Below are 22,938 nucleotides of genomic sequence, written 5' to 3'. Positions count from 1 at the left end.
ACCAGATGACGGTTTTGCATTGTGTTTAGCAAGCAACGAGTAAAAGTCAGCTTTTGCTTTAGGATTGAGATTTTCATTCATTTTGTGTGAAGGGACCAGAACTATACCAGGGAGCTGATTTGTGAACTCAAGTTACACAATCATACAGACCTTTTTATGCCCTTTGTCTCCCTAGATAGCTGAAGAAACAAAATCTGTCTGGGAGGCACTGTTTTAATTGCTTCAGGTTTGTCCCTTCCTTTCCAGACAGTCCAGATACACAATCACACTCACACACGCACACAAATGTTTTCTTTGTGAGGGGACCAGAACCTAGAACAGGGGGAATGCCACTGAGCCTTTGCTGGGCCACCCCTTGCTCCATGTGTAGGTGAAGGGACAATATCTGTCTAAAAGGCACAGCTTAATTTCTTCAGGTCTGTCCCCTCCCTTTTAGACAGTCCAGGTACACAAATACAGCAGTAACAACAGTAACAGGTTCAGATACAACTCCAATACAACATCAATTCCAATATCAATATCAGGATTAGGAGGAGTATCAGTGTCGGTGTCCGTGCCGGTAAGATCAGTAACAGAAGTGACAGTAACAGTTTCCCCTGCTTTTGCACCGAAAAATCTTTTGTGCAATTCCAGAGCCTGTGTGCTCAATCAAGGGTGAGATTTGGCTTTGGCATATGCAGTCTGACGGAGATTACAGACTACACAGAACCTGCAAAATCTCACTGGCTACCATAATCCCATCCTCGTCGCCAATTATGTGAGGGTCCACCTGAAATGAACGGGTGACGAATGATTTTTTTGGTGCAAAAAATAACCAACAAAGGCACAGGGGTTTTGCAGTAACAAATCAACAAAATGCAATTTTATTAATGATAACCACAACTGAATATGCATTTGGTTAGGGAATCTGGGGAAGAGAAGGGTAAGACAACCCATATCGATGTCCCCTCATTGTCCCCTATATCGATGTCACCCCACTGCCCCCCCAATTCCGGGGGACACCCCAATTTCCCCGCGATGTGACAAGCAGGGACCAGGGACACCTCGCCCCCCTTGCGACGCCCCGAACCCCTCCGTGTCCCTTTGTCACTTTGTCCCCCCCATCTCCTCCCCGCTCCGCATCCCCCCTTCCAATCCACCCCCAAAATCCCCATTTTTCACCCCAAACCCCCTTTTTTTCTTTTAAAACCCCCATTTTTTCCACCCATCCCTTTTTTTCCCCTTTTTTTCCCCTATTCCCTGCTCCAACCCCAAAATAGCTGCGGGCTGTGACGTCACCGGGCGGGGCCCTCATTCGCACGGGGCTCTCGACCAATCAGAGGGCCGGGCGATGATGTCATGGGGGGGCGCTGGGGACCCCCCGCCCGGGATCTTCCAAAGCCGCGTTAAAGGAGCCGGGAGAGCGCCAGGAGCAGCGCGACCACCGCCGTGGGGTGAGTCCGGCAGCCCCCCATGGAATTTTTGGGAATTTTTTTGGGAATTTCGGCCGGTTCCGTTCAGGGCAGGAGGGTTAGGATGGATTTGGGGCGGGGGGCGTTGATGTATGGCAATTTTTTTGGGGGAAAAAAAGGATTTGGGGAGAGGAGCCCCTCGACCACCGCAGTGGGGTGAGTCTGACAGCCCCCGCTGGATTTTTGGGAATTTTTTTGCGGGCATTTTTTGGGAATTTTTTGGGAATTTTTGCCGGTTCCGTTCAGGGCAGGAGGGTTAGGATGGATTTGGGGTGGGGGGCGTTGATGTATGGCAATTTTTTGGGGCGGGGGGCGTAAAGGATGTGGGGAGAGAAAAGCAGCGCCGACCACCGCCGTGGGGTGAATGCGGTGGAAATTTTTGGGATTTTTTGGGAGCATTTTTGGGGCATTTTTTGGGAATTTTTGCCGGTTCCTTTCATAGCAGGAGGGTTTGGATGGATTTGGGGTGGGGTCGTTGATTTATGGCAATTTTTGGGGGGGAAAAAAGGATTTGGGGAGAGGAGCCCCTTGACCACCGCCGTGGGGTGAGTCCGGCAGCGCCCGCTGGATTTTTGGGAATTTTTTGCGGGCATTTTTTGGGAATTTTTTGGGAATTTTTGCCGGTTCCTTTCAGGGCAGGAGGGTTTGGATGGATTTGGGGTGGGGGGCGTTGATGTACGGCAATTTTTTTGGGGGGAAAAAAAGGATTTGGGGAGAGGAGCCCCGCGACCACCGCCGTGGGTGAGTCCGGCAGCCCCCCATGGAATTTTTGGGAATTTTTTTGGAATTTCGGCCGGTTCCGTTCAGGGCAGGAGGGTTAGGATGGATTTGGGGTGGGGGGCGTTGATGTATGGCAATTTTTTGGGCGGGGGGCGTAAAGGATGTGGGGAGAGAAAAGCAGCGCCGACCACCGCCGTGGGGTGAGTCCGGCAGCTGGAATTTTATGGGAATTTTTTGGGCTTTTTTGGGGAATTTTTTGGGAATTTCAGCTGGTTCCTTTCAGAGCAGCAGGGTTAGGATGGATTTGGGGTGGGGGCGTTGATGTATGGCAATTTTTGGGGTGGGGGGCGTAAAGGATGTGGGGAGAGAAAAGCAGCGCCGACCACCGCCGTGGGGTGAATGCGGTGGAAATTTTTGGGATTTTTTGGGAGCATTTTTGGGGCATTTTTTGGGAATTTCAGCCGGTTCCTTTCAGAGCAGGAGGGTTAGGATGGATTTGGGGTGGGGGGCGTTGATGTATGGCAATTTTTTGGGGGGAAAAAAAGGATTTGGGGAGAGGAGCCCCTCGACCACCGCCGTGGGGTGAGTCCGACAGCTGGAATTTTATGGGAATTTTTTGGGGCTTTTTTGGGGCATTTTTTGGGAATTTCAGCCGGTTCCGTTCAGGGCAGGAGGGTTAGGATGGATTTGGGGTGGGGGGCGTTGATGTATGGCAATTTTTTTGGGGGGGAAAAAAAGGATTTGGGGAGAGGAGCCCCTCGACCACCGCCGTGGGGTGAGTCCGACAGCTGGAATTTTATGGGAATTTTTTGGGGCTTTTTTGGGGCATTTTTTGGGAATTTTTGCCGGTTCCGTTCAGGGCAGGAGGGTTTGGATGGATTTGGGGGGTGTGGGGGGGGGGGTTTCAGGTATTTCAGATTTTGGGGGGGCGTAAATGATGTGGGGAGAGGAGCAGTGCGTCCGGCAGCGCCCACTGGAATTTCTGAGATTTTTTTTTTTTTAATTTTTGGGGCATTTTTGGGGATTTTTTGTGAATTTTTGGGACATTTTTTTGAGAATTTTTGGGGCATTTTTTGGGCATTTTTTGTGAATTTCTGGGGAATTTGGGGGAGGGTGGGTTTTATAATTTTGGAGGGAATTTTTGGGGATTATTTTGTGAATTTTTGGGGAATTTTAGCCCGTTCCGTTCACGCCAGGAGGGTTAGGATGGATTTGGGATGGAGGGGGCTGATGTATGGCAATTTTTGGGGCGTTTTCCAGCTGTCTGGAATTCCTTATCCCGTTCCTTTTTGAGATTTCCCCGCCCCATCCTCATCCTCATCCTCATCCTCATCCTCATCCTCATCCTCGGCTGCTGCCCCCAATTTGGGTTTTAGAGGAGGGATCAGTGTCCGCAACCCCCAGGATTCCCGAGGGATTCTGCACCCCCAGAATTCCCAGAATTTTCCGGGGATCCGCAGAATTCCCCCCACCCCCAAAATCCTTTAGGGACCCCCCCCCTCCAAAAATCCCGGGATCCTCAGGGACCCCCATTCCAGCATCCCCCAAAATCCCGGGGTTCTGCACCCTCAAAATCCTCGAGGCACCCAAACCCCCCCCAAAATCCCGAATTTTGAGCCCTCAAAAATCCTCGCAGGACCAGAATTCCCAAAAATTCCGGGATTTTGCCCCCCCAGCATCCTCGGGGGATCCGGACACCCCTAAAATCCTGGAATTCTGCACCCTCAAAATCCTCGGGGAGACCGGAACCCCCCTAAAATCCCGGGATTCTGCACCCTCAAAATCCTCTGGGAACCAAAATCCCTGGATTTCCCCCCCCACCCCAGCATCCTCGGGGACCCGATCCCCCCCAAAATCCCGGGATTCTGCACCCTCAAAATCTTTGGGGGACCCGAAACCCCCCCAAAATCCTGGAATTCTGCATCCTGAAAATCCTCGGGGGGACCAGAACCCCCCTAAAATCTTGGAATTCTGCACCCTCAAAATCTTTGGGGGACCCGAATCCCCCCACAAAATCCTGGAATTCTGCACCCTCAAAATCTTTGGGGGACCAGAATCCCCCCACAAAATCCTGGGATTCTGCACCTCCCTTCATATTCAAGGGACCAAAACCCCCCAAAATCCTGGAATTCTGCACCCTCAAAATCCTCGGGGAGACCGGAACCCCCCCAAAATCCTGGGATTCTGCACTCTCAAAATCCTCGGGGGGACCAGAACCCCCCCCAAAATCCTGGAATTCTGCACCCTCAAAATCCTCACACGACTGGAATCCCCCTAAAATCCCAGGAATCTGCACCCTCAAAATCCTCTGGGGACCAAAAACCCCCCAAAATCCCAGGATTTTGCCCCCCGTCCCGCATCCTCAGGGGACCAAAAGCCCCAAAATCCTGGGATTCTGCACCCTCAAAATCCTCTGGGGACCAAAAAGCCCCCAAAATCCCAGGATTTTGCCCCCCCCCCCTGCATCCTTGGGGGACCAAAAACCCCCCAAAATCCCGGGATTTTGCACCCTCAAAATCCTTGGGGAGACCGGACTCCCCCTAAAATCCTGGGATTCTGCATCCTCAAAATCCTCACACGACTGGAATCCCCCTAAAATCCCGGGAATCTGCACCCTCAAAATCCTCTGGGGACCAAAAAGCCCCCAAAATCCCAGGATTTTGCCCCCCCCCCTGCATCCTTGGGGGACCAAACCCCCCAAAATCCTGGGATTTTGCACCCTCAAAATCCTTGGGGAGACCGGACTCCCCCTAAAATCCTGGGATTCTGCGCCCTCAAAATCCTCACAGGACTGGAATCCCCCTAAAATCCTGGGATTCTGCATCCTCAAAATCCTCGGGACACCCAAATCCCCATAAAATCCCAGGATTTCACCCCCATCATATTCGGGGGACCGAAACCCCCCCAAAATCCCGGGATTTCACCCCCCCAACATCCACAGAGTCCCAAATTCCCAGGGCGGACCCCGCTCGCTCTGCATTCCTGGGATCCCGACCCTGCTCCAAATTTTATCCTGTTATCCTGGGATTTCAGCATTCCTGGGATTTTGCACCCCCCCCACCCCTCGAGGGCTGCGCCAGCCCCACCCAGACCCCCCCTTAAAATGTGGAATTCCTGCTGGTGGAATCGGCCACTGGAATTTTTATCCCGGGAAATGGAAAAAGGGATGGAGGGGGGAGGGAAAAGGAGCTGCCATCCCATTTTTTCCCCCTCTGGAAATTTTTTCCCAATTTTCCACAGGCAGGGAATGGGGAGCCACCCCCCACAAATCCCTTCCCATTCCTTCATCCATGGGTGGATGATTTTTCCAGGGAAAAAAATGGGAGAGAGGAGATGATGGGAGATGGGAGATGGGAGATGGGAGGGTCCTTCCTATGGAATTCAGGGTGGGAAAATGGAAAAGGCAGCCCTGCGGAGGGTGGATCCTGCAGGATCCATCGCCCTGCCACGTGCGGATGGCTGGGAATGGGATAACCTGGGTTGGGAATGGGATCCCGTGTTTTGGGAATGGGATCGTGTGGTCAGGGATGGGATAACCTGGTTGGGAATGGGATCCCGTGTTTTGGGAATGGGATCGTGTGGTTGGAAATGGGATTGTGTGGCTGGGAATGGGATTGTGCAGCCAGGAATAGGATGGTGTGGTTTGGAATGGGATCACAGGGTTGGGAATGGGATTGTTTGGTTGGGAATAGGATCGTAGAGTTGGGAATGGGATCACATGGTTGGGAATGGGATTTTGTGGCTGGGAATGGGATTGTGTGGCTGGGAATGGGATCTCATGGTTGGGAATGGGATCCTGTGGCTGAGAATGGGATCTCATGGTTGGGAATGGGATTTTGTGGTCAGGAATGGGATTGTGTGGTTGGGAATGGGATAGTGCGGTTTGGAATGGAATCAAGTGGTTGGGAGTGGGTTTGAGTGGGCGGGAATGGGATCATGAGGTTGGGAATGGGGTCACATGGTTGGGAATGGGATTGTGAATTTGGGAATGGGATTGTTTGGTTGGGAATAGGATTGTAGAGTTGGGAATGGGATCACATGGTTGGGAATGGGATCCTGTGGCTGGGAATGGGATCCCATGGTTGGGAATGGGATTGCGTGGTCAGGAATGGGATTTCATGGTTGGGAATCGGATTGTGTGGTTTGGGAATAGGATGGTGTGGTTGGGAATGGGATTTCGTGGTTGGGAATGGGATTTTGTGGCCAGGAATGGGATTGTGTGGCTGGGAATAGGATGGTGTGGTTTGGGAATAGGATGCTGTGGTCGGGAATGGGATCCCCTCACTGGAATGGGATGGTGCGATTTGGAATGGGATTTTGTGGCTGGGAATGAGATTTTGCAGCCAGAAATGGGATGGTGTGGTTTGGAATGGGATCACATGGTTGGGAATGGGATTGTGTGGTTTGGAATGGGATTTTGTGGTTGGGAACGGGATTTTGTGGTTGGGAATGGGATTGCCTGTCTGGGAATGGGATACAATGGTTGGGAATGGGATTGTGTGGCCAGGAATGGGATCGTGTGGTTTGGAATGGGATCGTGTGGTCTGGAATGGGTTGGCGTGGTTGGGAATGGAATTGTGTGGCTGGGAATGGGATCCCATGGTTGGGAATGGGATTTTGTGGCTGGGAATGGGATCCCATGGTTGGGAATGGGATTTTGTGGCTGGGAATGGGATGCCATTTCCGGGAATGGGATTGTTTGGCTGGGAATGGGATTGTGTGGTCAGGAAAGGGATCACCTGGCTGGGAATGGGATCGAGGGGTTGGGAATGGGATTTTGTGGTTGGGAATGGGATGGTGTGGTTTGGAATGGGATCCCGTGGTTGGGAATGGGATTGCATGGTTTGGAATGGATTTGAGTGGGCGGGAATGGGATTTTGCGGTTGGGAATGGAATCATGTGGCCAGGAATGGGATGGTGTGGTTTGGAATGGGATCGTGTGGCCAGGAATGGGATTGTGTGGCCAGGAATGGGATGGCAAGGTTTGGAATGGGATCGTGTGGCCAGGAATGGGATTGTGTGGCCAGGAATGGGATGGTGTGGTTTGGAATGGGATCACGGGGTCGGGAATGGGATTGTTTGGTTGGGAATAGGATTGTAGAGTTGGGAATGGGATCACATGGTTGGGAATGGGATCCTGTGGCTGAGAATGGGATCCCATGGTTGGGAATGGGATCCCGTGGTTGGGAATGGGATTGTGTGGCTGGGAATGGGATTTCGTGGTTGGGAATGGGATTGTGTGGTTGGGAATGGGATTTTGTGGCCAGGAATGGGTTTGCGTGGCCAGGAATAGGATGGTGTGGTTTGGAATGGGATCACGTGGTTGGGAGTGGGTTCGAGTGGGCGGGAATGGGATTGTGAGGTTGGGAATGGGATCACATGGTTGGGAATGGGATGCAATGGCCGGGAATGGGATGGTGTGGCTTGGAATGGGATTGTGTGGTCAAGAATGGGATCACCTGGCTGGGAATGGGATCACGTGCTTGGGAATGGGATTGTGTGGCTGGGAATGGGATCCCATGGTTGGGAATGGGATTGTGTGGCTGGGAATGGGATTGTGTGGCTGGGAATGGGATCCCATGGTTGGGAATGGGATTGCATGGTTGGGAATGGGATTGTGTGGCTGGGAATGGGATCATGTGCTTGGGAATGGGATTTTGTGGCTGGGAATGGGATCCCATGGTTGGGAATGGGATTGTGTGGCTGGGAATGGGATCATGTGCTTGGGAATGGGATCATCTGATCAGGAATGGGATTGCCTGTCTGGGAATGGGATCCCATGGTTGGGAATGGGATTGTGTGGCTGGGAATGGGATCATGTGCTTGGGAATGGGATCATCTGATCAGGAATGGGATTGCCTGTCTGGGAATGGGATCCCATGGTTGGGAATGGGATTGTGTGGCTGGGAATGGGATCATGTGCTTGGGAATGGGATCATCTGATCAGGAATGGGATTGCCTGTCTGGGAATGGGATCATGTGCTTGGGAATGAGATTTTGTGGCTGGGAATGAGATCGTGTGGCCGGGAGTAGGATGGAGTGGTTTGGAATGGGATCACGTGATCAGGAATGGGATGGTGGGGTCGGAAATGGGATTGTGCTGCCAGGAATGGGATGACGTGATCGGGAATGGGATCATCCCATCCACGCCAGGATTTTGGGGTGACACCAGCAGATCCCCTGGCACATCCCGCTCCCGTTGGGAAGGGGACAGGGAGGGAATTCCCTCCTCCAAATCCCTGGAAAATCGGCTCCATCCAGGCAGGAACGGGGCTGGGCCCCTCCCCTCCCATCCAGCCGTATCCATAGGGATGGATCCCGTTTCCCGGCCCTGGTGGGCGATCCCCACATTCCATCCCGTGGGAACGCCACGTGAGGGCTGGATCCCAGGGAAAAGATGGATTTGGAGTGGGAATGTTGGAGCCAGGGAATGGCTTCCAGCCGGGTTATCCATGGATAACCAGAATCCAGGAATCCATCCCTGCCCAAGCCCCACCACCCCTGCCTGGAAAAGCAGATCCCAACCGGATATTCCCAGATTTTCTCCCTGTTCCCACCCCCAGCAGCCTCTGGAAGGTGCTGCCGGGTTATTTTTGGGATTTCCGAGGCAGATCCCAGGGAAAAGATGGATTTGGGGTGGGAATGCTGGAACCAGGGAATGACTTCCAGCTGGGTTATCCATGGATAACCAGAATCCAGGAATCCAGGAACACATCCCCACCCCATCCCCACCATCCCTTCCTGGAAAAGCGGATCCCAACTGGATATTCCCAGATTTTCTCCCTGTTCCCACCCCCAGCAGCCTCTGGAAGCTGTGGCCAGGTTATTTTTGGGATTTCCGAGGCAGATCCCAGGGGAAAGATGGATTTGGGGTGGGAATGCTGGAGCCAAGGAATGGCTTCCACCTGGGTTATCCATGGATAACCGGAATCCAGGAATCCAGGAATCCACCCCTGCCCCATCCCCACCATCCCTGCCTGGAAAAGCGGATCCCAACCGGATATTCCCAGATTTTCTCCCTGTTCCCACCCCCAGCAGCCTCTGGAAGCTGTGGCCGGGTTATTTTTGGGATTTTCTGGGCAGATCCCAGGGGAAAGCTGGATTTGGGGTGGGAATGCCGGAGCCAGGGAATGGCTTCCAGCCGGGTTATCCATGGATAACCAGAATCCAGGAATCCATCCCCGCCATCCCTGGAAAAGTGGGTCCCAGTCAGATATTCCCAGATTTTCTCCCTGTTCCCACCCCCAGCAGCCTCTGGAAGCTGCGGCCGGGTTATTTTTGGGATTCCAGCAGGATTTGGAAATGAGGGCTGGGATTTTATCGGGATGGGTGGAGCGTGGCTCAGCCCTGGAACGCTCATTCCCTCAGGAGCTGCAGGGATTTAAGGATCCCTGTTTTGCAGGAGGGATTTGTGGATCAAAACCCGGGAATAATCCCCAAATCCCACCTCGTTCCATGCTTTGGAAAGGTGTTTCCACATTCCCACACCAAAAAACCCCGGGAATGGGGAACAGCCTGGATTATCCCGGTTTTCAGCATTCCCAAGTCCCATTCCAAGCCCTGGGGGTGGGTGAGGGTCCTGGAGATCCTGGGAATGATCCCAGTGGGATGCAGGAGAGGATGCTGGAGCATCGGGAAGGGGGAGCTGAGGACTGGGAATGTCGTGACATGAGTGGAGGGAATTGGAGAGGGAATTTGGGAGAGGTCCGGGTGTGTCCAGGTGTGTCCAGGTGTGTCCAGGTGTGTCCGTGCGTGGCTCCCGGCACGTGTCCTCACACGTGTGGGTTGGGAATGTGGAGCTGGGAAGGGCGGAGCGCCCCAGGAATATCCCACGGGATGTGTCCGTCATTGCGGCGTCTGCGCGTCCCATCCCATCATCCAGTGTGGTCCTGTCCCGTTATCCCATCCCATCCCAACTCATCCCATCCCATCCCATCATCCCATCCCATCCCATCCCATCCCATCCCATCCCATCCCATCATCCCATCCCATCCCATCATTTCAGTGTGTTCGCATCGCATTATCCCATCTCGTTATCCCATCATCCCATCCTGTTATCCCATTATCCCATCCCATCCCGTTATCCCATCCCATCCATCCCATCCTATTATCCCATCCCATCCATCCTGTCAACCCATCACTCCAGTGTGTTCCTGTCCCATTATCCCATCCCATCCCGTCCCATCCCATCCTATCCCATTCCATCCTACCCCATTATCCCATCCCATCCCATCCCATCCCATCCCATCCCATCCCATCCCATCCCATCCCACAGAATCCCATCACTCCAGTGTGTTCCTGTCCCATTATCCCATCCCATCCCAACTCATCCCATCCCTTCCCATCCCATCCCATTCTCATTCCATTATCCCAATGCATTCCCATCCCAAATCATCTCATCCCACCCCATTATCCCAGTGCATTCCCATCCCATCCCATCATCCCATCCCAACTCATCCCATCCCAAATCACCCCATCCCATTATCCCATCCCACACAATCCCATCACTCCAGTCTATTCCTGCCCCATTATCCCATCCCATTATCCCATCCCATCCCATCCCATCCCATCCCATCCCATCCCATCCCATCCCAACCCATTCCATCCCAACTCATCCCATCCCATTATCCCATCCCACACAATCCCATCACTCCAGTGTGTTCCTGTCCCAATATCCCATGGATCCCATCCCATCCCGTTATCCCATCCCATCTCAAATCATCCCATCCCATTATCCCATGGATCCCATCCCATCCCAAATAATCCCATCCCATTATCCCATTCCATCAAATCCCAAATCATCCTATCCAAAATCATCCCTTCCCATCTCATCCTCATCCCATCCTCATCCCATTATCCCATCCCATCACGCCAGTGTGTTCCCATTCTATTATCCCATCCTATTATCCCATCCTGTTTTCCCATCCCATCCCATCCCATCCCAAATCATCCCATCCATTATCCCATGGATCCCATCCCATCCCATCCCATCCCATCCCATCCCATCCCATCCCATCCCATCCCACCCCTTTATCCCACTATCCCAATATCCCATTATCCCATCCCACCATCCCATTCCCAGGTCCCCACCACTGACCCGATCCTTTCTTTCCCTCCGCAGGCCCAGGATCGCTCTTCCTGCAGAATTCCAAGAATTTCCTCACCATGACTCTGGCAGGTACGCCACCCCAAACTCCCCCCCATGGCACCCCAAATCCATCCCGGGGTGTCCCGGGCTCATCCCGACCCTGGAATTCTCCCCAAATCCCATCCTGATCCAGGAATGCTCCCCAAATCCATCCCGGGGTGTCCCGGGCTCATCCCGACCTGGGAATGCTCCCCAAATCCCATCCTGGGGTGTCCCAGGGTCATCCTGATCCTGGAATGCTCCCCAAATCCATCCCGGTTTTTCCCGACCCTGGAATTCTGCCCAAATCCATCCCGGGCTCATCCTGACCCTGGAATTCTCCCCAAATCCCATCCTGATCCGGGAATGCTCCCCAAATCCATCCCGGGGTGTCCCGGGCTCATCCCAACCCTGGAATGCTCCCCAAATCCATCCCGGGCTCATCCCGACCCTGGAATTCTCCCCAAATCCATCCCGGGCTCATCCCGATCCTGGAATTCTCCCCAAATCCATCCCGGGCTCATCCTGATCCTGGAATTCTCCCCAAATCCATCCCGGGCTCATCCTGATCCTGGAATTCTCCCCAAATCCATCCCAGGCTCATCCCAACCCTGGAATTCTCCCCAGATTCATCCCGGGCTCATCTCAACCCTGGAATTCTCCCCAAATCCATCCTGGGGTGTTCCAGGCTCATCCTGATCCTGGAATGCTCCCCAAATCCATCCCGGGCTCATCTCAATCCTGTAATTCTCCCCAAATCCATCCTGGGTGTTCCAGGCTCATCCTGATCCTGGAATTCTCCCCAAATCCATCCTGGGCTCATCCCAATCCGGCAATGCTCCCCAAATCCATCCCGGGCTCATTGTGATCCTGGAATTCTCCCCAAATCCATCCCAGGCTCATCCTGACCCTGGAATGCACCCCAAACCCATCCTGTGGTGTCCCGGGCTCATCCTGACCCTGGAATTCTCCCCAAATCCATCCCGGGCTCATCCTGATCCTGGAATGCTCCCCAAATCCATCCCAGTTTGTCCCGACCCTGGAATTCTCCCCAAATCCATCCCGGGCTCATCCCGACCCTGGAATGCTCCCCAAATCCATCCCGGGCTCATCCTGACCCTGAAATTCTCCCCAAATCCATCCTGGGCTCATCCCAACCCTGGAATTCTCCCCAAATCCATCCCGGGCTCATCCCAACCCTGGAATTCTCCCCAAATCCATCCCAGGCTCATCCCGACCCTGGAATTCTCCCCAAATCCATCCTGGGCTCATCCCGACCCTGGAATTCTCCCCAAATCCATCCCGGGCTCATCCCGACGCTGGAATGCACCCCAAACCCATCCTGTGGTGTCCCGGGCTCATCCCGACCCTGGAATTCTCCCCAAATCCCATCCTGATCCAGGAATGCTCCCCAAATCCATCCCGGGGTGTCCCGGGCTCATCCCGACCCTGGAATTCTCCCCAAATCCATCCTGGTGGTGACAAACCGGGATTGACAGCCTGGGACCATCCCGAGTCATTCCCGAGTTTTCCCTTTGCACCTCTGGATCCTTGGCTGATCCTTCTTGGAATGTTTGGGGCTGGCCACCATCCCGATCCCTTCCATGGGATGTGGAATTTCCCAATCCCTCTGATCCTGATCCCATCCCTTTCCTGGGATGTGGAATTCTCCCATCCCTCTGATCCTGATCCCACTCCTCTCCTGGGATTTGGAATTTCCCCCATCCCTCTGATCTGAATCCCATCCCTTCCATGGAATGTGGAAGTTCCCAATCCCTCTGATCCTGATCCAAATCCCTTTCCTGGGATGTGGAAATTTCCCCCATCCCTCTGATCCTGATCCCATCCCTTTCCTGGAATTTGGAATTTCCCCCATCCCTCTGATCCGAATCCCATCCCTTCCATGGAATGTGGAAGTTCCCAATCCCTCTGATCCCGATCCCATCCCTTTCCTGGAATTCAGAATTTCCCACATCCCTCTGATCCCTATTCCATCCCTTCCCTGACATTTGGAATTTCTCAATTCTTCTGATCCCAATGCCAATCCTTTTCCTGGGATGTGGAAATTTTCCCCATTCCTCTGATCCTGATCCCACTCCTCTCCTGGAATTTGGAATTTCCCCCATCCCTCTGATCCTGATCCCATCCCTTTCCTGGAATGTAGAATTCACTTCATCCCTCTGATCCCCATCCCATCCCTTCCCTGACATTTGGAATTTCCCAATCCCTCTGATCCCAATCCCAGCTTTTCCCTGACATTTGGAATTCCCTCCATCCCATTTTCCCCCCATCCCAACCCTTCCCTGGCCCTTCCATCCCTCTGATCCCACTTGGAATTCCCTCCATCCCTTTGTCCCAATCCCAACCCTTTCCTGGCCCATGGAGCCCCTTCCAACCCTCTGATCCCAATCCCAAAACTTCCCTGGCACTTGGAATTCCCTCCATCCCATTTTCCCCCATCCCAACCCTTTCCCTGGCCCTTCCATCCCTCTGATCCCACTTGGAATTCCCTCCATCCCGTTTTTCCCAATCCCAACCCCTTCCCTGATCCACAGAGCTCTTTCCATCCCTCTGATCCCAATCCCAAACTTTTCCTGTCGCATGGAAATCCCCCAACCGCTCTCATCCCAATCCCAACCCTTTCCCATCGCTTGGAGCCTTTCCATCCTTCCGACCCCTATCCCAAAACTTCCCTGACCCTTGGAATTCCCTCCATCCCGTTTTCCCCCATCCCAACCCTTCCCTGACCCACAGAACCCCTCTGATCCCACTTGGAATTCCCTCCATCCCATTTTTCCCATCCCAACCCTTTCCTGGCCCATGGAGCCCCTTCCAACCCTCTAATCCCAATCCCAAAACTTCCCTGGCACTTGGAATTCCCTCCATCCCTTTTCCCCCATCCCAACCCTTCCCTGCCCTTTTCATCCCTCTGATCCCACTTGGAATTCCCTCCATCCCACCCCTTCCCTGGCACTTGGAATTCCCTCCATCCCTTTTTTCCCTCCATCCCAACCCCTTCCCCAGCCCACAGAGCTCCTCTGATCCCACTTGGAATTCCCTCCATCCCGGTTTTCCCCCATCCCAAACCTTTCCCTGGCCCTTCCATCCCTCTGATCCCACTTGGAATTCCCTCCATCCCATTTTCCCCCATCCCAACCCTTTCCTGGCCCTTCCATCCCTCTGATCCCACTTGGAATTCCCTCCATCCCATTTTTCCCAATCCCAACCCTTTCCCTGGCCCAAAGAACCCTTCCATCCCTCTGATCCCACTTGGAATTCCCTCCATCCCATTATTTTCCCAACCCTTCCCTGCCCTTTTCATCCCTCTGATCCCACTTGGAATTCCCTCCATCCCGGTTTTCCCCCATCCCAAACCTTTCCCAGGCCCTTGGAATTCCCTCCATCCCATTTTCCCCCCAATCCCAACGCCCGGATCCCCTCTGATCCCGATCCCGCCGTCTCTTCCCAGCCTACAAGGAGAAGATGAAGGAGCTGCCCCTCGTCTCCCTCTTCTGCTCCTGCTTCCTCTCGGATCCCCTCAACAAACCGACCTACGCCTACGAAGGTGGGACCCCCTTTCCCAAACTTGGGAATTCCGGGATTTCTGGAGGGATTTGACCCCTCCTTGGCACGAGCAGGGTCACCCTTGAGCACAGAAGCTCCGGAATTTTCTGGGAATTCAGCACAAGGCTGGGTTGGGATCTGGAGGGGCTTGGGAAGACCCAGCTCCCTCAGATCTCCCAAATATTCCCAATCCCGGGAATTCCGGGATTTCTGGTGGGATTCAAACCCCCCTCGGCACAATCAGGGTCACCCTTGAGCACAGAAGCTGCGGAATTTTCTGGGAATTCAGCACAAGGATGGGTTGGGATCTGGAGGGGCTTGGGAAGACCCAGCTCCCTCAGATCTCCCAAATATTCCCAATCCCGGGAATTCTGGGATTTCTGGGGGGATTTGACCCCTCCTCAGCATGAGCAGGGTCACCCTTGAGCACAGAAGCTGCGGAATTTTCTGGGAATTCAGCACAAGGATGGGTTGGGATCTGGAGGGGCTTGGGAAGACCCAGCTCCCTCAGATCTCCCAAATATTCCCAACCCCGGGAATTCTGGGATTTCTGGGGGGATTCGACCCTTCCTCAGCATGAGCAGGGTCAGCCTGGAGCACAGCAGGTCCGGAATTTTCTGGGAATTCAGCACAAGGATGGGTTGGGATCTGGAGGGGCTTGGGAAGACCCAGCTCCCTCAGATCTCCCAAATATTCCCAACCCTGGGAATTCCAGGATTTCTGGTGGGATTCAAACCTTCCTTGGCACGAGCAGGGTCACCCTTGAGCACAGAAGCTGCGGAATTTTCTGGGAATTCAGCACAAGGATGGGTTGGGATCTGGAGGGGCTTGGGAAGACCCAGCTCCCTCAGCTCTCCCAAATATTCCCAACCCAATCCCATGGATGAGTTGGGATCCAGCAGGGGTTCATTCCTTCATCCCAGAATGCAAAATCCATAATTTTCAGCTCCAGGTGATTCATCCCAATCCATGTCCAGAACCTTGGGTGGCTCCTCCAGGTTCTCTGGAAGGATCCACACTGGAACAGGGATCACGATCCCATTCCCAATTCCCAGAGCAGGGAGAGATGGAGAGACAGGAACATTCCCAACCCTCAGCTCTCCCAAATATTCCCAACCCAATCCCATGGATGAGTTGGGATCCAGCAGGGCTTCATTCCTTCATCCCAGAACGCAAAATCCATAATTTCCAGCTCCAGGTGATTCATCCCAATCCCTGTCCAGAGGCCATGGAAAATCCTTGGGTGGCTCCTCCAGGTTATCTGGAAGGATCCACACTGGAACAGGGATCACATTTCCTGTTCCAAATTCCCAAAGCAGGGAGAGATGGAGAGACAGGAACATTCCCAACCCTCAGCTCTCCCAAATATTCCCACCTCAGCCCCATCCATGGATTGGGATCCAGAGGAGCTTTGGGAGCTCTTCATTCCCTCATCCCATATCCATATTTTTCAGCTCCAGGTGATTCATCCCAATCCATGTCCAGAGGCCATGGAAAATCCTTGGGAGGCTCCTCCAGGTTATCTGGAAGGATCCACACTGGAACAGGGATCACATTTCCTGTTCCAAATTCCCAAAGCAGGGAGAGATGGAGAGACAGGAACATTCCCAACCCTCAGCTCTCCCAAATATTCCCAGGTGGGCCCCATCCATGGATTGGGATCCAGAGGAGCTTTGGGAGCTCTTCATTCCCTCATCCCATATCCATATTTTTCAGCTCCAGGTGATTCATCCCAATCTGTGTCCAGAGGCCATGGAAAATCCTTGGGTGGCTCCTCCAGGTTATCCATGGGGATCCACACTGGAACAGGGATCACGATCCCATTCCCAATTCCCAGAGCAGGGAGAGATGGAGAGACGGGAACATTCCCAACCCTCAGCTCTCCCAAATATTCCCACCTCAGCCCCATCCATGGATTGGGATCCAGAGGAGCTTTGGGAGCTCTTCATTCCCCCATCCCATATCCATATTTTTCAGCTCCAGGTGATTCATCCCAATCCCTGTCCAGAGGCCATGGAAAATCCTTGGGGGGGCTCCTCCAGGTTATCCATGGGGATCCACACTGGAACAGGGATCACGATCCCATTCCCAATTCCCAGAGCAGGGAGAGATGGAGAGACGGGGACATTCCCAACCCTCAGCTCTCCCAAATATTCCCAACCTGATGATCCCATGGATGAGTTGGGATCCAGCAGGGGTTAATTCCTTCATCCCAGAATGCAAAATCCATAATTTCCAGCTCCAGGTGATTCATCCCAATCCATGTCATGAACCTTGGGTGGCTCCTCCAGGTTCTCTGGAAGGATCCACACTGGAACAGGGATCACGATCCCATTCCCAATTCCCAGAGCAGGGAGAGATGGAGAGACAGGAACATTCCCAACCCTCAGCTCTCCCAAATATTCCCAGGTGGGCCCCATCCATGGATTGGGATCCAGAGGAGCTTTGGGAGCTCTTCATTCCCTCATCCCATATCCATAATTTTCAGCTCCAGGTGATTCATCCCAATCTGTGTCCAGAGGCCATGGAAAATCCTTGGGTGGCTCCTCCAGGTTCTCTGGAAGGATCCACACTGGAACAGGGATCACGATCCCGTTCCCAATTCCCAGAGCAGGGAGAGATGGAGAGACAGGAACATTCCCAACCCTCAGCTCTCCCAAATATTCCCACCTCAGCCCCATCCATGGGAATCCCAGATTTTTCTACCCCACCTCCCACATCCCTGAACCCCAGGGATGCATTTGGGCTAAACCTGGATGAAACTCACGGATACCAGGAATGGCAGAATCCCACTGTGGGGTCCCACAGGTGCCAAAATCTGGGAATGGGAATTCCCAACGCTTTTTTTCCCCCCAACCCAGACACGGTGGACCTGACCTGGTGCGTCATCTCCGACATGGAGGTGATCGAGCTCAACAAGCGCACCTCGGGCCAATCCTTCGAGGTCATCCTGAAGCCTCCGTCCTTCGACGGAATTCCCGAATTCAACGCCTCCCTGCCCCGGCGCCGCGACCCTTCCCTGGAGGAGATCCAGAAGAAGCTGGAAGCGGCCGAGGAGAGGAGAAAGGTGGGTGAATTCTCTCCTTGGTTTTCGGATTCCCCATTTTTGGGTTGAGAATTCCTCCCATTTTTGGGTTGAGAATTCCCCCCCATTTTTGGGTTGAGAATTCCTTCCCATTTTTGGGTTCAGAATTCCCCCCCATTTTTGCTTTGAAAATTCCTCCCATTTTTGGGTTGAGAATTCCCTCCCATTTTTGGGTTGAGAATTCCCCCCATTTTTGTTTTGAGAATTCCTCCCATTTTTGGGTTGAGAATCGATGATTTTATCCCGGGAATTTTCCCCCCACAGTACCAGGAGGCGGAGCTGCTGAAGCACCTGGCGGAAAAGCGGGAACACGAGCGGGAGGTGATCCAGAAGGCCATCGAGGAGAACAACAACTTCATCAAGATGGCCAAGGAGAAGCTGGCGCAGAAGATGGAGTCCAACAAGGAGAACCGCGAGGCGCACCTGGCGGCCATGCTGGAGCGCCTCCAGGAGAAGGTGGGCGCCGGGAAAACGGGGTTGGGATGAGTCGGGATTTTCGGGATAATGGCGGCTCTTGGGGGGTCCCACTTCCATTCCGACCCACTGGGATTGGGGGGTCCTGACTGCATGGATCCGTAGGGTTGGGAGAAGTTGGAGGTTTGGGATCTGGGTCTTGTCCATGGACAAGCAAAGCCCTTCCTTTTCCCGTGTCCCGTCAAGGTGGGACTCAGAATCCCAGGAATTGTAGAATCCCGGGATGGTTGGGTTGGAAGGGACCTTTAGGATCATCCAGTTCCACCCCCAGCACCTTCCACTGTCCCAAATTTCTCCAAGCCCCGTCCAACCTTTCCTTGGACTATCCCAGGTTGCTCCAACCTTTCCTTGGACTATCCCAGGTTGCTCCAACCTTTCCTTGGACTATCCCAGGTTGCTCCAACCTTTCCTTGGACTATCCCAGGTTGCTCCAATCCCTGTCCAACCTTTCCTTGGACTATCCCAGGTTGCTCCAACCTTTCCTTGGACTATCCCAGGTTGCTCCAACCATTCCTTGGACTGTCTCAGGTTGCTCCAACATCTCCTTGGACTATCCCAGGTTGCCCCAATCCCCTCCAACCTCTCCTTGGACTACCCAGGTTGCTCCAACCTTTCCTTGGACTATCCCAGGTTGCTCCAACCTTTCCTTGGACTATCCCAGGTTGCTCCAACCTTCCAACCATTCCTTGGACTATCCCAGGTTGCTCCAAGCCCCTTCCAACCTTTCCTTGGACTATCCCAGGTTGCTCCAACCTTTCCTTGGACTATCCCAGGTTTCTCCAACCTCTCCTTGGACTATCCCAGGTTTCTCCAGCCTTTCCTTGGACTATCCCAGGTTTCTCCAACCTTTCCTTGGACTATCCCAGGTTGCTCCAACCCCCCTCCAACCATTCCTTGGACTATCCCAGGTTGCTCCAACCTCTCGGACTATCCCAGGTTGCTCCAATCCCTGTCCAACCTTTCCTTGGACTATCCCAGGTTGCTCCAACCTTTCCTTGGACTATCCCAGGTTGCTCCAAACCCCCTCCAACCATTCCTTGGACTATCCCAGGTTTCTCCAATCCCTGTCCAACCTTTCCTTGGACTATCCCAGGTTGCTCCAACCCTTTCTTGGACTGTCTCAGGTTGCTCCAACCTCTTCTTGGACTATCCCAGGTTGCTCCAACCTTTCCTTGGACTATCCCAGGTTTCTCCAACCTTTCCTTGGACTATCCCAGGTTGCTCCAACCTCTCCTTGGACTATCCCAGGTTGCTCCAAACCCCTTCCAACCTTTCCTTGGACTATCCCAAGTTTCCCCAATCCCTGTCCAACCTTTCCTTGGACTATCCCAGGTTGCTCCAACCTTTCCTTGGACTATCCCAGGTTGCTCCAACCTCTCGGACTATCCCAGGTTTCTCCAATCCCTGTCCAACCTTTCCTTGGACTATCCCAGGTTGCTCCAACCTTTCCTTGGACTATCCCAGGTTGCTCCAAGCCCCTCCCAACCTTTCCTTGGACACTTCCAGAGATCCAGGGGCAGCCCCAATTTCCAGAATTTCCAGAATTTCTCTGGGAATTCCATCCCAGCCCCATCCCCACCACCACTCCTCCCCTGGCACTTTTCCCACCTCCGGGCTGGCGGATCTTCCCCCGCGTCCCTTCCCAGGGATCCGGCAGCTCCCCAGCTCCGCGCTGGGAGCCATTCCCGCCCTTCCAGCCCTGTTCTCTCTCCCGAATCAGGTCTGTTCCCAACCTCCGCACGGAAAATCCCACCCTCACCACCTCCAGCTCCCTCCAAAACATCCGGAGCCCGCCCAGGGCCCTTCTCCGAGCGCCTCCGTTGGGGCAGAGGCGGAGAGCGCCAGATAATGCCGGAAAAAATCCCAGCTAATCCCAGCTCCAAGGGGCTTCCCGGGACGGTTGACGTCTCCCTCGTAGCCAGAGGGCGAGGACAAAGTGTCCCCAAGTGCCACCAGCAGCCCTTAAAGTGACCCCAGGGGAGGAGAGGACGCTTGGGATGAACCTCGTGCCTTCAACCCCTCCGGAGCCGCTGTGTCCGTGGGGATCCCGGAATCCTGGAACGCGGCTAACGCGTGTTCCCCTCCTCCTCCTCCTCCTCTTCCTCCTCCTCCTTCCTCCTTCCCCTCCTCCTTCCCGATCCCACAGGACAAACACGCGGAAGAAGTGAGGAAAAACAAGGAGCTCAAGGAAGAGGCCTCCAGGTAAAGAGGCTCAGCTGGGACTGACAGCTCCGGGGAGGTGCCGGAGGCTTCCAGGCAGCTCCAAGGTCGGAATGGTGTGGGAATGGTGGACGTTCCTCTGCTTTCTTTGTTCGTGGATGTGACGAGTTTTGAGGGGGTGAAGCCATCGGAGTCGTCGTCGTCGTCGTCGTTCCGGGGGAGGGTGGGGAAGGGGGAAAGGGATGAGGGCGGGAATTTTCGGGATGCCCACCCCCGGCGTGGGTCCTGCCCCCGTCAGCCAGGTCCGGAGGGGACTCGAGGAGGTGATGCCCCGTGGAGAAATCCCGGGAATTGCGGAGCGGGTGGGGAGGGAACTGTGGGGAATGTGCGTCGTGTGTGACTTTCATTTGGTGCTGGGCAGGCGGGGGCGGGCGGGAATCCCTCCGGAGTCTTCTCCATCCCATCCCACCCCATCCCACCCCGTGGGCTGCGGCATCGCTTGGTGTCCATCCCTCCCTTGTTCCCACCTGGATTTGGGATCTCTTCCCGGATTTTTTGCCCGTTTTGGGAAGGGGGAGAAGTTTTTTTTGCCCACCACCACGTGAGGTGGTCAGGGAGTGAAATTCCCTCGCTCCAAAAGTTTTTTCCCAGCTGTTGGAGTGATCCTTCCCAAGGGTGACATTGGAAAGCCCCATGAATTCCCAAAGAAGATTTTTTTGTAAGAAAACCTCCCAAAAAAACCCAATCCCGGTGGGAATTCTTGGGTGAAATCCCCCCTTTTCCTGGAAGGGATCTTTAGGACCATCCGGTTGGAAAACCATCGGCTCCTGGAGATGGAGCAGCAGGAGGGGCTGTGGAGACCACGGTGGAAGGGAGGGAATGAGGGAAAATTCGGGAAAAAGCTGGAGGTGGGATGGAGCCCTGTGGAGAACAGGGAAAAACATCCATGGGAACCCCTTGGTGACACCAGGGAGGGTGGAAAACCCTCCCAATATTCCAGGAGATGTTTTTTTTTGGGAGCTGCCATGGATCCTGGGAGATCTTTGCCTCCAGGAAAAGGGCGGGGAGAAGGAAAATCGGATTTTCCAGGAGGTGGGGTGGGAATTCCCTGCATTCCCAGTTGCTGGAAGGGTTTCCCAGCGCTGCAGCACCCCCAAAATTCCAACCCGGGTGTGAACGAAGGGTTTGGGTCTCCGCCGTGCCTGGATGAGACATTCCGAGCTCCGACCCAAAATCCTGGGAAAAGGGGGGGAAACGGGATCGGGGACGGATTGTGGCACGAGCTGTCCTTTCTTTTGTACACAACGGATGTAAATAAAAACTGCCTTGGCCTTTGCTTTGGTTTCCATGATCCCTGCGGTGCTTCCCGTGTGGTTTGTTTTTTTTGGGATTGGGGCATCCCGGAGTCGGGAAAAGGAGGGAATTGGGGTGGGAGGCTGAGCTGTTTTCCCTTCCCCATTCCCCAAAATTTGGGAGTTCCAAACTCATCCCATGAAATTTTCCTGGAGAAGACCTGGAGAAGGGAGTTGGATCCCAATTCCATCCGTGTGCTGGGAGAGGAGGAAACTGGGAAAGAGCTGGATGAGGTGGGATCATCCATCCATGGAATATCCATGGAATAGGCAAAAAAAAATTCCGTTCCTCAGGGCCGGGAGGAAATCCTGGGAATTCCTGCTCCAGCTCCAAGGAGGAAGAAATGGGAAGGTTCCTCTCTCATCTTTGTTCCATGGGAAAATGGGAATGAAATTTAGGAACAGCATTCCAGAGGGTCCAAAGTGTCCAATCCTCTCTGATCCGGGATAAGGAGATCCCAGATCCTCCCTGATCCCGGGAATCTTTGAGGATGGGTGATTCCCACAAATCCATGGAAAGGGGTTTGGGATTGCCGTGGTGTCCAGGTGGGACAGGGAATGAGGGCACGGATCCATCCACGCTTCCTGAAAAACCTGGGATGGTGGGAGGTGTCCCCGCCCATGGAATGGGAGGAGCTTTGAGGTCCCCTCCCACCCAAACCATTCCAGGATTCCGGGATCATCCCATTCCATGGCCTGGGGAATCCTGAGGAAGGAGGATTTGGGGAATTGTTTTTCTCCCATTGATGCCTTCTCCTATTCCAGGGTGCTCCAACCTTACCTTGGACATTCCCAGGGATCCAGGGATTCTCTGGGAATTCCAGCCCAGCCAGGAATCCCTTCCCAAGATCCCACAATCCCACTGGAAGCCATTCCCTGCCTCCTGCCCCTCCAGCCCTTGCCCAAATCCCAGCTCTCCTTTCCCTCTGGAAAAGGCTCCAAGGATTCCCTGGATCCTTCCCTGATCCAGCTGCACATTCCCAGCTCTCCCAGCCTGCCATTGGA

At 53.9% G+C, this 22,938-nt stretch overlaps 1 protein-coding gene across 4 annotated transcripts; it reads left to right on the top strand.

Moving 5' to 3' along the window:
• The first annotated feature begins 1,312 nt into the window (after nucleotides 1-1,312).
• On the top strand, nucleotides 1,313-21,917 carry STMN4 (stathmin 4). Of its 4 annotated transcripts, none has more exons than XM_064710076.1 (6): nucleotides 1,313-1,433; nucleotides 11,293-11,349; nucleotides 14,768-14,863; nucleotides 17,724-17,929; nucleotides 18,212-18,403; nucleotides 20,568-21,917. In XM_064710076.1, the coding sequence occupies exons 1-6, from the start codon at nucleotides 1,331-1,333 to the stop codon at nucleotides 20,625-20,627; spliced, it is 714 nt and encodes a 237-aa protein (XP_064566146.1). In that variant the 5' UTR covers nucleotides 1,313-1,330; the 3' UTR covers nucleotides 20,628-21,917. The 4 variants fall into 4 exon arrangements, with proteins under 4 accessions (XP_064566146.1, XP_064566145.1, XP_064566148.1 ...); XM_064710075.1 differs by lacking the exon at nucleotides 20,568-21,917 and adding an exon at nucleotides 20,142-20,561; XM_064710078.1 differs by lacking the exons at nucleotides 1,313-1,433; nucleotides 20,568-21,917 and adding exons at nucleotides 2,182-2,193; nucleotides 20,142-20,561.
• The last annotated feature ends 1,021 nt before the right edge of the window (nucleotides 21,918-22,938 follow it).

Source organism: Zonotrichia leucophrys, chromosome 3 (genome assembly GCF_028769735.1).
Source record: "Zonotrichia leucophrys gambelii isolate GWCS_2022_RI chromosome 3, RI_Zleu_2.0, whole genome shotgun sequence".
Taxonomy (NCBI): Eukaryota; Metazoa; Chordata; class Aves; order Passeriformes; family Passerellidae; genus Zonotrichia; species Zonotrichia leucophrys.
Note: the sequence above shows the minus strand (reverse complement) of the source record. Positions and strands in the feature narration are given on the sequence as shown.